The 17,007-nt window shown below is 32.7% G+C and overlaps 1 protein-coding gene across 6 annotated transcripts in view; it reads right to left on the bottom strand.

The window, feature by feature from the left end:
- slc4a4a (solute carrier family 4 member 4a) overlaps positions 1-17,007 on the bottom strand; it is a 245,522-nt gene that overhangs the window by 94,568 nt on the left and 133,947 nt on the right. For 4 of the 6 annotated variants that reach the window (XM_061895921.1, XM_061895913.1, XM_061895935.1 and 1 more), the window contains exon 8: positions 3,501-3,577. In XM_061895921.1, the coding sequence (XP_061751905.1) occupies positions 3,501-3,577 (77 nt within the window). Of the gene's footprint in view, positions 1-3,500; positions 3,578-8,945; positions 9,042-17,007 lie in introns of all 6 variants that reach the window. The other 2 variants (XM_061895893.1, XM_061895903.1) reach the window with 1 other exon arrangement.

Raw genomic sequence — 17,007 nt, 5'->3', positions numbered from 1 at the left:
CACTATTATGTTAGATACACTATGGACTGGACTCTCACACTATTATGTTAGATCCACTATGGACTGGACTCTCACTATCATGCTAGATCCACTATGGACTGGACCCTCACTATCATGCTAGATCCACTATGGACTGGACCCTCACTATCATGTTAGATCCACTATGGACTGGACCCTCACTATTATGTAGATCCACTATGGACTGGACTCTCACTATTATGTTAGATCCACTATAAACTGAACCCTCACTATCATGCTATATCCACTATGGACTGGACTCTCACTATTATGTAGATCCACTATGGACTGGACTCTCACTATTATGTTAGATCCACCATGGACTGGACTCTCACTATTATGTTAGATCCACTATGGACTGGACTCTCACTATTATGTTAGATCCACTATGGACTGGACTCTCACTATTATGTTAGATCCACTATGGACTGGACTCTCACTATTATGTTAGATCCACTATGGACTGGACTCTCACTATTATGTTGGATCCACTATGGACTGGACTCTCACTATTATATTAGATCCACTTTTGACAGGACTCTCACTATTATGTTAGATCCACTATGGACTGGACTCTCACTATTACTGTATGTTACATCCACTATGGACTGGACTCTCACTATTATGTTAGATCCACTATGGACTGGACTCTCACTAATATGTTAGATCCACTATGGACTGGACTCTCACACTATTAACAAGGGCCATCTTTTTGTTGGCAATTACATCATAATAAATCAGATAAAATGAAATAATAATATTATTTATTGCTGCTCATGTCTTATTTATTACAGAGGGGACGTCATCGATACAAAGGTATGCAATAAATGATGATTATTGACATATTTGGGTCACAATTTGATTACAGTTTATGACATTTCGTTCAATATGAAGGATGAAAGGCAGTTATTGCTTCATGATTATTATGTCATTTAAAAAAAAAACATAATAGTTTGTAATAATAGTCTTCATAATAAGTGCTGGACTTCACATTGCATTAAATTACTGTAGTTTTTTATAATAATATGCAATAATAAACGGCCTTGACTTTGCTCAAAGAGATTTCATTAAAGTGAGCCGTCTTGCCAAAAGGTTGGCCAGTAAATGATTGAGTTGAGAGGTTTCGCCCGCGTGACCTTTGACCCGTGCTCCTGAAACGTTTCTGCAATATTATATGGGACTATTTTACTGAAAAATATGTCATCCTTTTTTTCGAAATACAATAAAAAGGTTTTTTTTTCTGCATTTTGTTTGTCCAATGGAATTATTTTTTTAAATATACATCTTTTTCTAGAAAATAAAAAAAAAGATTTCCAAAGATTTACCTTTTTTTTTTTCTGAAAAATAACTTGGTAATATCTAAGAAATTAAAAAATTAATAAAAAAAAAAATTAGGAAAGTTACTGTAAAATAAATGACTTTTTTGATATCATGCAGACGTTTTCCTGAATTTGCACAACGTTTTTTTGTAAAGTAAAACCTTTTTACTTGAAAATAAACCTCCCAAAAATTTCCCGAATTAAAAACAAGAAATTCTGAAAAATATGTGACTTTTTTTTATAATGGACAAATTTTAGTTTTGCTACTTTGTTCGAAAAAAAAATCTTTCTTAAAAAGATATACAGTACCATTTTTTTTTAGAAAGTACAAGACTATTGAACTGATTTTTTTTTGTAATGTACAGCCTTTTTTTCTTGAAAATAACCACCCCCCTAACCCCTTAATATTTCCAGAATTAAATTAAAAAAAACTCTGAAAAAAAAAAAAATTCTGGAAAATTTGAAAATATGTGACTTTTTCATAATGGAAAAATGTAACTTTTGCTACTTTGTTCTTAAAAAAAAGAAAAATCTCTATTAAAAAAATGTAGAGTACCATTTTTTTTTAAGAAAGTATAATGCTATTGTACTGATTTTTTATTTACTTTAAGTACACCTCTTTTTCTTGAAAATAAACAAAATATTTTAAAAGACTTGCATTTTTTACTTCAGAAAAATAAACAACTAATGTCTAAAAAAATGAAAAAACTACAAAAATAGGACACTTACTGTAAAATATATGACTTTTTGATATTATGCAGCAGTTTTCCTAAAATTGTTTAGTTTTTGTAAAGTACAACCTTTATACTTGAAAATCTCCCGATTAGAAAAAAAATTCTGAAAAGAAACAAATAATTTTGAGAAAATTGGTATATACTGGTAAATATTTGACTTTTTCTATACTGTAAAAATCTATGTTTCGCTACTGTGTTCAAAAACTAAAATCTGTATCAGAAAATATACAGTACTATTGTTTTTAGAAAGTACAAGACTATTGAACTGATTTTTTATTTTGTAAAGTACAGCCTTTTTTTTTTCTTCAAAATAACCGCACCCCTCCCACTTAATATTTCAAGAATTAAATTTTAAAAAAAATCTGAAAAAGAAACAAATAATTTCTAGAAAATATAAAAATATTTTTTCATATTTTTAATAATGGAAAAATTTAACTTTTGCTACTTTGTCCTAAAAAAAAAAAAAGAAAAATCTATTAAAAAATGTACAGTACCATTTTTTTTTTAAGTATAAGGCTATTGTACTGATTTTCTTTTTCTTTTAAGTACACCTCTTTTTCTTGAAAATAAACTAAATATTTTAAAAGACTTTCATTTTTTTCTTCAGAAAAATAACCAACTCATTTCTAAAAAAAAATTTAAAAAAATTTAAAAAATAGGACACTTAATGTAAAATATGTGACTTTTTTGATATTATGCAGCAGCTTTACTCAAAAATCTCCTGAATAAAAAAAAAAAATTCTGAAAAGAAACAATTTCGAAAAAATATGAGACTGTTTACTGGAAAATATTTGACTTTTTCTACACTGTAAAAATCAAACTTTCGCTACTTTGTTCAAAAACTAAAATCTGTATCGGAAAATATATAGTACCATTTTTCTTTTTTTTTTACCAGTACCTAGTATAAGTCTTCTGTACGGATTTTTTTTTAAAAAGTTTTAATAATTGACATTCTGCAGTAAAAATCAACAGGAAGTTAAAAATCACCCCTTCAAAATAAAATTTTTGTAAAAACCCGTCACCTTTTTTCAAACGTTATCTCCTCTGAGTGCGTTTGTCGTTTTGGCTTCGAAAAAAAAAAAAAAAAAAGCATGAATTTATACAGTAAAGAAAAAGTCAGATATCTACCAGGCTTCTTTACAAAAAATGTTGTGCAATTTGAGGGAAAGAGTTGCATAATATCCACTTAAAAGACCCCACATATTTCTTTTTCTTGAATTTTTTTTTTTTATTTTTTTCAGAAAATAAACAATTAATTTCTGTAAAATATTATACTTTTAATAGGAAATATGGGTTAATTTTTGTCTCCAAAATACTAAAAAATGTTGTGTCGGTTTGTATTCTTTTAATACAAAACCGCCTAACGATCCCCCCGCCCCCCTTTCAGTCCTTGCGGCATGAATTTTGATTGACAGGCGGCGGCACTCACCTGGTCTTTCTCCGGCTTGTCAGAAATGTCGTTGAGGCTGCTGGAGGTCAGGTTGCGGTGGGTGGGAGAGGGGCTGCCTGTTCAAAAGCACAACAACCTTGAGGAGAAGACCCTTGGAGAACCCCCACCAGGACGGAGGGAGGATGGGAGAGAAACACCGACACCCCCCCCGGAATCAAAGTCACCACGAAGAACCCAGAAAAAACCCGCAGTGCAGAAAAAACTTGCTCGAACTGCAAAATTCCTACCAGTTAACTTTAACTTGCCGGATAATAAACACCGGAGTGTAACTTTAGCCATCGAACTAGTATTACTAGTAGACCAACTAAACATTTACAAGCTGAAAATCAACACAGTCTGACTGATGGCCAGCTGTCCTCCGAGCATTGTGGGTAATAACGCCTTTGTCAGTGTGATGCAGCCTCGAAGAATAAATACCTTCCTGTACTGGGTTTAGCTGCCCGGGTGCACCCTGGGGGGGGGGGGGGGTTAAGGAAACATTTAAATGTAAAAACAACCAGGTTAGGACAGGTTAGTAGCGCTCAACTTCTACTACCCTCATTGGCCACTGCACACTCCAGCGCAATCTAATTAACAACAAATAAATGACAACAAACAAACGTTGTTTACAGTTTTGAGCGACACATTTCACAAATAAACCAAAAAAACGCACAAATAAAAAAATAAACCAACAATTAACAGGCGAGGATGTAATATAATTAAATTGCCTTTCTTGGGCTGTTCTTTAACACTAACTAATGAACTAACTAATAATGGTCACCTAGCCAACAGAAAATAAACGACAAACGAACTCTCAACCTTTGTCTGAACATTGCAATATAGTGTTTGGGAAACACTAACTAACTAACTGACTGACTGACTAACTGACTAACTAACTAACCAACGAACTAACTAACCAACTAACTAACTAACTAACCAACTAACTAACTAACTAACTAACAAACTAACTGTGTCTTTGACAACCCACTGAATTACAAGTGAACTAACTAATTAAAACGGCTGCATAGGTACATGTTGTCACTCACCTATTTTTCATAATCATTCTTACTAACTAACTAACTAACTAACTAACTAACTAACTAACTAACTAACTAACTAACTAACTAACAGTGGCTTTGACAACCCAACAAATTACAAGTGAACTAACTAATTAAAACAGCTGCATAAGTACATGTTGTCACTCACATGTTTTTCGTAATCATTGTAACTAACTAACTAACTAACTAACTAACTAACTAACTAACTAACAGCGCCTTTGACAACCCAATAAATTACAAGTGAACTAACTAATTAAAACATCTACATAGGTACATGTTGTCACTCACATATTTTTCGTAATCATTCTAACTAACTAACTAACCAACCGTGGCTTTGACAACCCAATAAATTACAAGTGAACTAACTAATTAAAACAGCTGCATAGGTACATGTTGTCACTCACATGTTTTTCGCAATAATTCTAACTAACTAACTAACTAACTAACTAACTAACAGCGCCTTTGACAACCCAATAAATTACAAGTGAACTAACTAATTAAAACAGCTGCATAGGTACATGTTGTCACTCACATATTTTTCGTAATCATTCTAACTAACTAACTAACTAACTAACTAACTAACTAACTAACTAACTAACTAACTAACTAACCATGGCTTTGACAACCCAATAAATTACAAGTGAACTAACTAATTAAAACAGCTGCATAGGTACATGTTGTCACTCACATATGTTTTGTAATCATTCTAACTAACTAACTAACTAACTAACTAACAGTGGCTTTGACAACCCAACAAATTACAAGTGAACTAACTAATTAAAACAGCTGCATAGGTACATGTTGTCACTCACATGTTTTTCGTAATCATTCTAACTAACTAACTAACTAACTAACTAACTAACTGCGCCTTTGACAACCCAATAAATTACAAGTGAACTAACTAATTAAAACAGCTACATAGGTACATGTTGTCACTCACATATTTTTCGTAATCATTCTAACTAACTAACTAACCAACTAACTAACTAACTAACTAACTAACTAACTAACCGTGGCTTTGACAACCTAATAAATTACAAGTGAACTAACTAATTAAAACAGCTGCATAGGTACATGTTGTCACCCACATATTTTTTGTAATCATTCTAACTAACTAACTAACTAACTAACTAACTAACTAACTAACTAACTAACTAACTAACTAACTAACTAACTAACTAACTAACTGACTGACTGACTGGCTGACTGACTAACAAACTAACTAACTAACCAACTGACTAACTAACTAGCCAACTAACTAACTAACTAACTAAATAAATAAATAACTAACCAACTAACTAACCAAATAAACAATTACCCCAGATAATGGCCTATTATCCAACGACCAACTTAGTACATCAAAAAACTAACCGACTCACCTACCTATCAAAAGGACAACTAATTAACTAACAAAACAACACATTATCTTGAAAAGCATTAACAAACTAACTAACGATGGCTTTTACCAGTTAACTAACCAATAGTAACAGCTGTATGGGAACATATGGTTACGTTTTTAGCAATAGTCGCATATTTTGCATAATCATTCTGACTAACTAACGACCTAAATACATAAATAAGTAATTACCCCAAAAGATGACCCATTATCCAACAACCAACTTAATACAGCTACAAACTAACCTACTAACCTGCCTACCAAAAGGACGACGAATTAACTAACAAAATAGCAACTCATTATCTTGAAAAACACTAACAAACTAACTAACAATGGCTCTGACAACCCAATTAATTACCAGTTAACTAACCAATAATAACAGCTGTATAGGTGCACATTGTTAAGTTACTAACATCACTCACATATTTTGAATAATCATTCTAACTCACTAACTAACTAAGTAAATAACTAATTACCCCAATTAATGACCCATTATCCAACAACCAACTAGCTACATCAAAAAACTAACCCACTAACCTACATACTAAAAAGACAACTAATTAACTAACAAAATAACAACTAGTTATTTTGAAAAACACTAACAAACTAACAATTTTTTTGACGACCCAATCAATTATCAGTTAACTAACCAATAATAACAGCTGTTTAGGAACATATTGTTAAGTTATTAGCATCAGTCACATATTTTGGATAATCATTCTAACTTAATAAGTAAATAAAGAAAGAAAGAACTAATTATCCCAAATAATGACCCATTATCCAACAACCAAATTAATACATTAAAAAACCAAGCCACTAACCTGCCTACCAAAATGACAACTAGTTAACTAACAAAACAACAACTCGTTATCTTGGAAAAACACACAGAAACTAACAATGGCTTTGACAACGCAATAAACTACCAGTTAACTAACCAATAATAACAGCTGTATTGGTACATATTGTTAAGTCATTAATATCATTCACATATTTTGCATAATCATTCCGACTAACTAACTAAATACATAAATAATTAGTTACCCCAAATAATGACCCAAATATCCAACAACCAAGTTCATACTTCAAAAAACTAACCTACCCACCAAAAGGACAACGAATTAGCTAACAAAACAACTCATTATTTTAAAAAAAACAAAACACTAACGACCTAACTAACAATGGCTTTAACAACCCAATAAACTAACAGTTAACTAACCAACAATAACAGCTGTATAGCTACATATTCTTAAGTTACTAACATCACTCACATATTTTGCATAATCATTTAAATTAACTAAATATGTAAATAACTAATTACCCCAAATAATGACCTATTATCCAACAACCAACTTAATACAACAAAAAACTAACCCACTAACTTACTTACCAAAAGGACAACTAATTAACTAACAAAATAACAACTCATTATCTTGAAGAAAAAAAACAACACCAATATAAATTAACTAGCAATAAATTACCAGGTAACTAACCAATAATAACAGCTGCGTAGGTACACATCGTTAAGTTACTACACATATTTTGCATAATCATTTTAACTAACTAAATAACCACATACAACAACCAACAACTGTTAACTAACTAAATAACAGCTCATTATCATGAGAAACACTAACTAACATTGGCCAAAAACACCTGCAAAACAATTAACTAACCAAACAATTAACGCAAAAAAAACACCACAAAAAGTAGACGGTTAATTAAGTATTTTGCCTAATAACCATCCACAAACTGACTCTGATTCAACTAGTGGTGTTGTATAATCATTCTAACTTTAACTAACCAACTAACAATGTTCTTGACTACTCAAAAAGATTCCTCTTAACCAACAAAAAATAACAGCAAAATAAGTACACATTATCATTTCATTAGCATCACTAATTTGCATAATTCCGATTAACTAACTAACCAAAATAATGACCCATTATCTAACATCCGACTTACCCACCAAAATAACAACCAATTAACTAACTATCGGGAAATAAAAACTCATTATCTCACAAACTAATAACTTCAAAACAAACTGACCAAAAAAAGTATATGCTAACTAATTGATGAAGACATTACCAACAAACAAATGACTAGTTAACCAAACAACTAACTTAACTCATCCCAACCAACTGGGGGATTTCAAAAAATAACATAAATTATGCATTTCTGCTGAATACTACTAACTCACTAAAAATGAACAAATGAACCAACTAACTAGTTAACTAGCCAACCTTAAAAAGCAATAGCAAATTAACAGCTAATTAAAGAACCAACCAACACGTTAGCGTATAAAAATAACAACCACTTAAGAGGACAAATATTTCGCTGTCAAATTCACCAACTAGTTATCCTACAACAAATTAATTACCAACAAACTAACCGCGACTAATAACACGTTACCATAATGACAACGAGGAAATTAACCAACTAAGAAAATGACCAGTTAACCAACCACCTTACTTAGCAAAAAAATCCAAGCAATTCAGTAATTTTCGAAAAATAACAAAACATATGTATTGTATATACAACTAACCTGCTCACCAAAGGACTAACTAACTAATTAACCAAAACAATGACTAATTAATGAAACAACCAACTCATTAGCTTACTTACCACTTAATACGACAAATATTTCACTCACTAAATCACCAACTGATTATGAAAATCTTCCAAACTAGTGAAGTCCCGACTAACTAACTAGAGTAATAACCCCACTAAGTGACAACCAACTAGCCTAAACTGCTAACTAACTACGGAATAACCCACTGGACAACTAACTAAGTAACTAATGCTGAGTTTTGCTGAAGTGGCCAATATGAAGGAATCAATGAAGTACTATCTATGTCGACGTTAGAGGTGTTAGAAGTCTGCCGCTCTTACTTGGTCGTCAACAAGAAAGACCAAGAAGTGGTTTCCGATCCAGTTCTTGCTCCTGATGTTGTGCCGGTGGGAACGGGACAAGGGGATCGGGAGTCAACTTACTGAGCCAGTCCATGCTGGCGCTCCTTTGGCTCTGCAAGTCCTCCATGGAGATGCCCCCCGACAGGCAAGTCATCGAGGTCTCCAAAGGACTACGGGCTTGGTTTTGGTCGGTTGGTTGGTTGGTTGGTTTGATTGTTTGTTTGTTTGTTTTTTAGGGAGCAGCGGCAGGTTAGCAGAGGCGGTCCGGTCCAGCAGAGATGGTGGAGGAGGAAGAAAGAGAGAAGAGAGAAGCCACAGAGCCACAATTTGAAGGCTGAGCCCACCCAACCAAAGGAAGAAGATCTACAAGAATCTACCAAGTCTCTTTCTGCGATGGAACCTCTAAAGCAAATTCACGACCCGGCAGGCACAAGACATTGATACAACGTTGATTATACATCAATTTCCTTTAAAACTGTCTTTGAAAGACTGTTGCGAAATAGTTGGGTTTGGAAATTGAGACAACGTTGAAGTCTAACCTTGGATCCACGTTGTTGGTTGGGAAATGACCAATTTTTAATGGTCGAATCAACGTCACAACCTGACGTTGAATCAACGTCGTCAAAATGTATGTTGTTTTAACGTTGTATTTGTGCTGTGGAATATTGGTTGGAAAATGACTAAAATTCAACGGTCAGATCAACGTCAGAACGTGTCATTGGTTATTGGTCATTTTCCAACCATTATTCTACGACACAAATACAGCATTGAAACAACATGCTTTTTGACGACGTTTAATCAATGTCGGGTTCTGACGTTGATTTGTCCATTGAATTTTGGTCATTTTCCGACCAATATTCTACAACAGACATACAACGCTGAAACAACATACTTTTTGACGACGTTTCATTAAAGTCAGGTTCTAATGTTGATTTTAGCATTGAAATTTGGTCATTTTCCAACCAATTATCTACAACACAAATACAACATTTGAAAAAACATACTTTTTGAAGACGTTTAATCAATGTCGGGTTCTGACGTTGGTTTGAGCATTGAAATTTGGTCACTTTCCAAACAATATTCTACAACAAAAATACAACGTTGAAACAACATGCTTTTTGACGATGTTTAATCAATGCCGGATTTGACTATTGAATTTTAGTCATTCTCCAACCAATATTCTACTACACAAATAAAACATTGAAACAACATACTTTTTGACGACATTAAATCAATGTCGTGTTCTGACGTTGGTTTGACCATTGAAATGTGGTCACTTTCCAACCAATTATCTACAACACAAATACAACATTTGAAACAACATGCTTTTCGACGATGTTTAATAAATGCTGGATTTGACCATTGAAATTTGGTCACTTCCCAACCAATTATCTACAACACAAATACAACAATGGACAAATCAACGCCAGAACCCGACATTGATTAAACGTCGTCAAAAAGCATGTTTTTTTCAATGCTGTATTTGTGTTGTAGAATAATGGTTGGAAAATGACCAAATTTCAATGGTCAAATCCAGCATTGATTAAACATCGTCAAAAAAAGGATGTTGTTTCTAATGTATTTGTGTTGTAGAATATTGGTTGGAAAATGACTACATTTCATTGGTCAACAATGTCGGAATTAAACCTTTTTAAATAGCATGTTGTTTCAGCGCTGTGTTTGTGTTGTAGAATGTTGGTTAGGAAATGACCAAATTGCAATGGTCAAATCAATGTTGAAAACTCAACATTGACTAAGCGTTGTCAAAAAGTATGTAGTTTCAATGTTTTCATTGTGTAGAAGAACATTGGTTGGAGAATGACTAAAACTCATTGGTCAACTCCGGCATTGATTAAACATCGTCAAAAAGCATGTTGTTTCAAATGTTGTATTTGTGTCGTAGAATATTGGTTGGAAAGTGACCAAATTTCAAAGGTCAAATCAACGTCAGAACACGACATTGATTTAATGTCTTCAAAAAGTATGTTGTTTCAATGTTTTATTTGTGTAGTAGAATATTGGTTGGAGAATGACTAAAATTCAATAGTCAAATCCGGCATTGATTAAACATCGTCAAAAAGCATGTTGTTTCAACGTTGTATTTTTGTTGTAGAATATTGTTTGGAAAATGACCAAATTTCAATGGTCAAACCAACGTCAGAACCCGACATTGATTAAACGTCGTCAAAAAGTATGTTGTTTCAATGTTGTATTTGTGTTGTCAAATATTGGTTGGGAAATGACCAAAATTCAATGTACAAATCAACGTCAGAACCCAACATTGATTAAACGTCGTCAAAAAGTATGTTGTTTCAACGTTGTATTTGTATTGTAGAATATTGGTTGAAAAATGACCAAATTTAAATGGTCAAATCAACGTCAGAACCTGACATTGAATCAACGTCGTCAAAATGTATGTTTTTTTATCGTTGTATTTGTGTTGTAGAATATTGGTTGGAAAATGACAAAAATTCAATGGTCAAATCAACGTCAAAACGTGGCATTGGTTAAACGTTAAAAAGTATGTTGTTTCAACGTTAGGATTTGAGTTGTAGAATATTGGTTGGGAAATGACTCCATTTCAATGGTCAAATCAATATCGGAACCTGACATTGATTAAACATCTTCAAAAAGTATGTTGTTTCAATGTTGTATTTGTGTTGTCAAATATTGGTTGGGAAATGACCAAAATTCGATGTACAAATCAACGTCAGAACCCAACATTGATTAAACGTCGTCAAAAAGTATGTTGTTTCAACGTTTTATTTGAGTGGTAGCATATTGGTTGAAAAATGACCAAATTTTAATGGTCAAACCAACGTCAGAACCTGACATTGATTAAACGTCTTCACAAAGTATGTTGTTTCAACGTTGTATTCGTGTTGTAGAATATTGGTTAGGAAATGACCAGATTTCAATGGTCGAATCAACGCCACAACCAGACTTTGATTAAACGTTGTCAAAAAGTATGTTGATTCAATGTTTTCATTGTGTAGTAGAATAATGGTTGGAAAATGACTAAAATTCAATGGTCAAATCAACGTCAGAACGTGGCATTGGTTAAACGTTAAAAAGGATGTTGTTTCAACGTTAGGATTTGAGTTGTAGAATATTGGTTGGGACATAACTCCATTTCAATGGTCAATTCAATATCAGAACCTGACAATGATTAAACGTCTTCAAGAAAATGTTGTTTCAATGTTGTATTTGTGTTGTCAAATATTGGTTGGGAAACGACCAAAATTCAATATACAAATCAACGTCCGAATCCAACATTGATTAAACGTCGTCAAAAAGTATGTTGTTTCAACGTTTTATTTTTGTGGTAGTATATTGGTTGCAAAATGACCAAATTTCAATGGTGGAATCAACGTCACAACCTGACATTGAATCAACGTCGTCAAAACGTATGTTGTTTTAACGTTGTATTTGTGTTGTGGAATATTGGTTGGAAAATGACTAAAATTCAATGGTCAAATCAACGTCAGAACGTGGCATTGGTTAAACATTAAAAATTATGTTGTTTCAACGTTGGGATTTGAGTTGTAGAATATTGGTTGGGAAATGACTCCATTTCAATGGTCAAATCAATATCGGAACCTGACATTGATTAAACGTCTTCAAAAAGTATGTTGTTTCAATGTTGTATTTGTGTTGTCAAATATTGGTTGGGAAATGACCAAAATTCGATGTACAAATCAACGTCAGAACCCAACATTGATTAAACGTCTTCAAAAAGTATGTTGTTTCAACGTTTTATTTGAGTGGTAGTATATTGGTTGAAAAATGACCAAATTTTAATGGTCAAACCAACGTCAGAACCTTACATTGATTAAACGTCTTCACAAAGTATGTTGTTTCAATGTTGTATTCGTGTTGCAGAATATTGGTTAGGAAATGACCAGATTTCAATGGTCAAATCAACCCCACAACCAGACTTTGATTAAACGTTGTCAAAAAGTACTTTGATTAAATGTTTTCGTTGTGTAGTAGAATAATGGTTGGAAGATGACTAAAATTCAATGGTCAGATCAACGTCAGAACGTGGCATTGGTTAAACGTTAAAAAGTATGTTGTTTCAACGTTGGGATTTGAGTTGTAGAATATTGGTTGGGAAATGACTCCATTTCAATGGTCAAATCAGTATCAGAACCTGACATTGATTAAACGTCTTCAAAAAGTATGGGAAATGACCAAAATTCAATGTACAAATCAACGTCCGAACCCAACATTGATTAAACGTCGTCAAAAAGTATGTTGTTTCAACGTTTTATTTGTGTGGTAGTATATTGGTTGAAAAATGACCAAATTTAAATGGTCAAATCAACGTCAGAACCTGACATTGAATCAACGTCGTCAAAATGTATGTTGTTTCAACGTTGTATTTGAGTTGTAGAATATTGGTTGGGAAATGACTCCATTTCAATGGTCAAATCAATATCGGAACCTGACATTGATTAAACATCTTCAAAAAGTATGTTGTTTCAATGTTGTATTTGTGTTGTCAAATATTTGTTGGGAAATGACCAAAATTAGATTACAAATCAACGTCAGAACCCAACATTGATTAAACGTCGTTGTTTCAACGTTTTATTTTTGTGGTAGTATATTGGTTGCAAAATGACCAAATTTCAATGGTGGAATCAACGTCACAACCTGACATTGAATCGTCAAAACATATGTTGTTTTAACGTTGTATTTGTGTTGTAGAATATTGGTTGGAAAATGACAAAAATTCAATGGTCAAATCAACGTCAGAATGTGGCATTGGTTAAACGTTAAAAAGTATGTTGTTTCAACGTTGGGATTTGAGTTGTAGAATATTGGTTGGGGTATAACTCCATTTCAATGGTCAATGCAATATCAGAACCTGACATTGATTAAACGTCTTCAAAAAGTATGTTGTTTCAACGTTAGGATTTGAGTTGTAGAATATTGGTTGGGAGATGACCAAAATTCAATGTAAAAATCAACGTCAGAACCCAACATTGATTAAACGTCGTCAAAAAGTATGTTGTTTCAACGTTTTATTTGTGTGGTAGTATATTGGTTGAAAAATGACCAAATTTAAATGGTCAAATCAACGTCAGAACCTGACATTGATTGAACGTCTTCACAAAGTTTGTTGTTTCAACGTTGTATTCGTGTTGAAGAATATTGGTTGGAAAATTACTAAAATTCAATGGTCAAATCAACGTCAGAACGTGGCATTGGTTAAACGTTAAAAAGTATGTTGTTTCAACGTTAGGATTTGAGTTGTAGAATATTGGTTGGGAAATGACTCCATTTCAATGGTCAAATCAATATCGGAACCTGACATTGATTAAACGTCTTCAAAAAGTATGTTGTTTCAATGTCGTATTTGTGTTGTCAAATATTGGTTGGGAAATGACCAAAATTCAATATACAAATCAACGTCCGAACCCAACATTGATTAAACGTCGTTGTTTCAACGTTTTATTTTTGTGGTAGTATATTGGTTGCAAAATGACCAAATTTCAATGGTGGAATCAACGTCACAACCTGACATTGAATCAACGTCGTCAAAACGTATGTTGTTTTAACGTTGTATTTGTGTTGTAGAATATTGGTTGGAAAATGACTAAAATTCAATGGTCAAATCAACGTCAGAACGTGGCATTGGTGAAACGTTAAAAAGTATGTTGTTTCAACGTTGGGATTTGAGTTGTAGAATATTGGTTGGGAAATGACTCCATTTCAATGGTCAAATCAGTATCAGAACCTGACATTGATTAAACGTCTTCAAAAAGTATGGGAAATGACCAAAATTCAATGTACAAATCAACGTCCGAATCCAACATTGATTAAACGTCGTCAAAAAGTATGTTGTTTCAACGTTTTATTTGTGTGGTAGTATATTGGTTGGAAAATGACCAAATTTAAATGGTCAAATCAACGTCAGAACCTGACATTGAATCAACGTCTTCACAAAGTATGTTGTTTCAACGTTGTATTCGTGTTGTAGAATATTGGTTGGAAACTGACAAAAATTCAATGGTCAAATCACCGTTGATTAAACGTTAAAAAGTATGTTGTTTCAACGTTAGGATTAGAGTTGTAGAATATTGGTTGGGAAATGACTCCATTTCAATGGTCAAATCAACATCAGAACCCAACATTGATTAAACGTCGTCAAAAAGTATGTTGTTTCAATGTTGTATTTGTGTTGTCAAATATTGGTTGGGAAATGACCAAAATTCGATGTACAAATCAATGTCAGAACCCAACATTGATTAAACGTCGTCAAAAAGTATGTTGTTTCAACGTTGTATTTGTGTTGTAGAATATTGGTTGGGAAATGACCAAAATTCGATGTACAAATCAATGTCAGAACCCAACATTGATTAAACGTCGTCAAAAAGTATGTTGCTTCAACGTTGTATTTGTGTTGTAGAATATTGGTTGGAAAATGACCACAATTCAATGGTCAAACCAACATCACAACCCGACATTGATTAAACGTCGTCAATAAGTATGTAGTTTCAACGTTTTATTTGTATAGTAGAATATTGGTTGGAAAATGACTAAAATTCAATGGTCAAGGTTAAACATCGTCAAAAAGTATGTTGTTTCAACGTTGTATTTGTGTTGTAGAATATTGGTTAAAAAATGACCAAATTTCAATGGTCAAATCCAACATTGATTAAAAATCGTCAAAAAGCATTTTGTTTCAAATGTTGTATTTGTGTTGTAGTTAATTGGTTGGAAAATGACCAAAATTCAATGGTCAAATTTATGTCAGAACCCGACATTGATTCAACGTTGTACTTGTGTCGTGGAACATCGGTTAGGAAATTGCCAGATTTCAATGGTCAAATCAACGTCAGAACCCAACATTGATTAAACGTTGTCAAAGAGTATGTTGTTTCAATGTTGTATTTGTGTTGTAGAATAATGGTTGGAAAATGACCAAAATTCAATGGTCAAATCAACGTCAGAACCCGTCATTGATTAAACGTCGTCAATAAGCATGTTGTTTCAACGTTGTATTTTTCTTGTAGAATATTGTTTGGAAAATGACTAAATTTCAATGGTCAAGATTAAACATCGTCAAAAAGCATGTTGTTTCAACGTTGTATTTGTGTTGTAGATAATTGGTTGGAAAATGACCAAAATTCAATGGTCAAGATTAAACATCGTCAAGAAGGATGTTGTTTCAAATGTTGTATTTATGTTGTAGATAATTGGTTGGAAAATGACCAAAATTCAATTGTCAAATCAACGTCAGAACCCAACATTGATTAAACGTTGTCAAAAAGTATGTTGTTTCAACGTTTTATTTGTGTAGTAGAATATTGGTTGGAAAATGACTAAAATTCAATGGTCAAGATTATACATCGTCAAAAAGTATGTTGTTTCAACGTTGTATTTTTGTTGTAGATAATTGGTTGGAAAATGACCAAAATTCAATGGTCAAATCAAAGTCACAACCTGACATTGATTAAACGTCGTCAAAATGTATGTTGTTTCAATGTTGTATTTGTATTGTAGAATATTGGTTGGAAAATGACCAAATTTCAATGGTCAAATCCAGCATTGATTAAACATTGTCAAAAAGCATGTTGTTTCAAAATTTGTATTTGTGTTGTAGATAATTGGCTGGAAAATTACCAAAATTTAATGGTCAAATTAACGTCAGAACCCAACATTGATTAAACGTTGTCAAAAAGTATGTTGTTTCAACGTTGTATTTTTGTTGTAGAATATTGTTTGGAAAATTACCAAAATTTAATGGTCAAATTAACGTCAGAACCCGACATTGATTAAACGTCTTCAAAAAGTATGTTGTTTCAACGTTGTATTTGTGTTGTGAAATATTGGTCGGGAAATGACCAAAATTCAATGGTCAAACCAACATCACAACCCAACATTGATTAAACGTTGTCAAAAAGTATGTCGTTTCAACGTTTTGTTTGTGTAGTAGAATATTGGTTGGACAATGACTAAAATTCAATGGTCAAGATTAAACATCGTCAAAAAGTATGTTGTTTCAACGTCATATTTGTGTTGTAGAATATTGGTTGGTCAATGACCAAATTTCAATGGTCAAATCCAACATTGATTAAAAATCGTGAAAAAGCATGTTTTTTCAAATGTTGTATTTGTGTTGGAGATAATTGGT

This window comes from Nerophis ophidion, linkage group LG01 (genome assembly GCF_033978795.1).
Source record: "Nerophis ophidion isolate RoL-2023_Sa linkage group LG01, RoL_Noph_v1.0, whole genome shotgun sequence".
Taxonomy (NCBI): Eukaryota; Metazoa; Chordata; class Actinopteri; order Syngnathiformes; family Syngnathidae; genus Nerophis; species Nerophis ophidion.
Note: the sequence above shows the minus strand (reverse complement) of the source record. Positions and strands in the feature narration are given on the sequence as shown.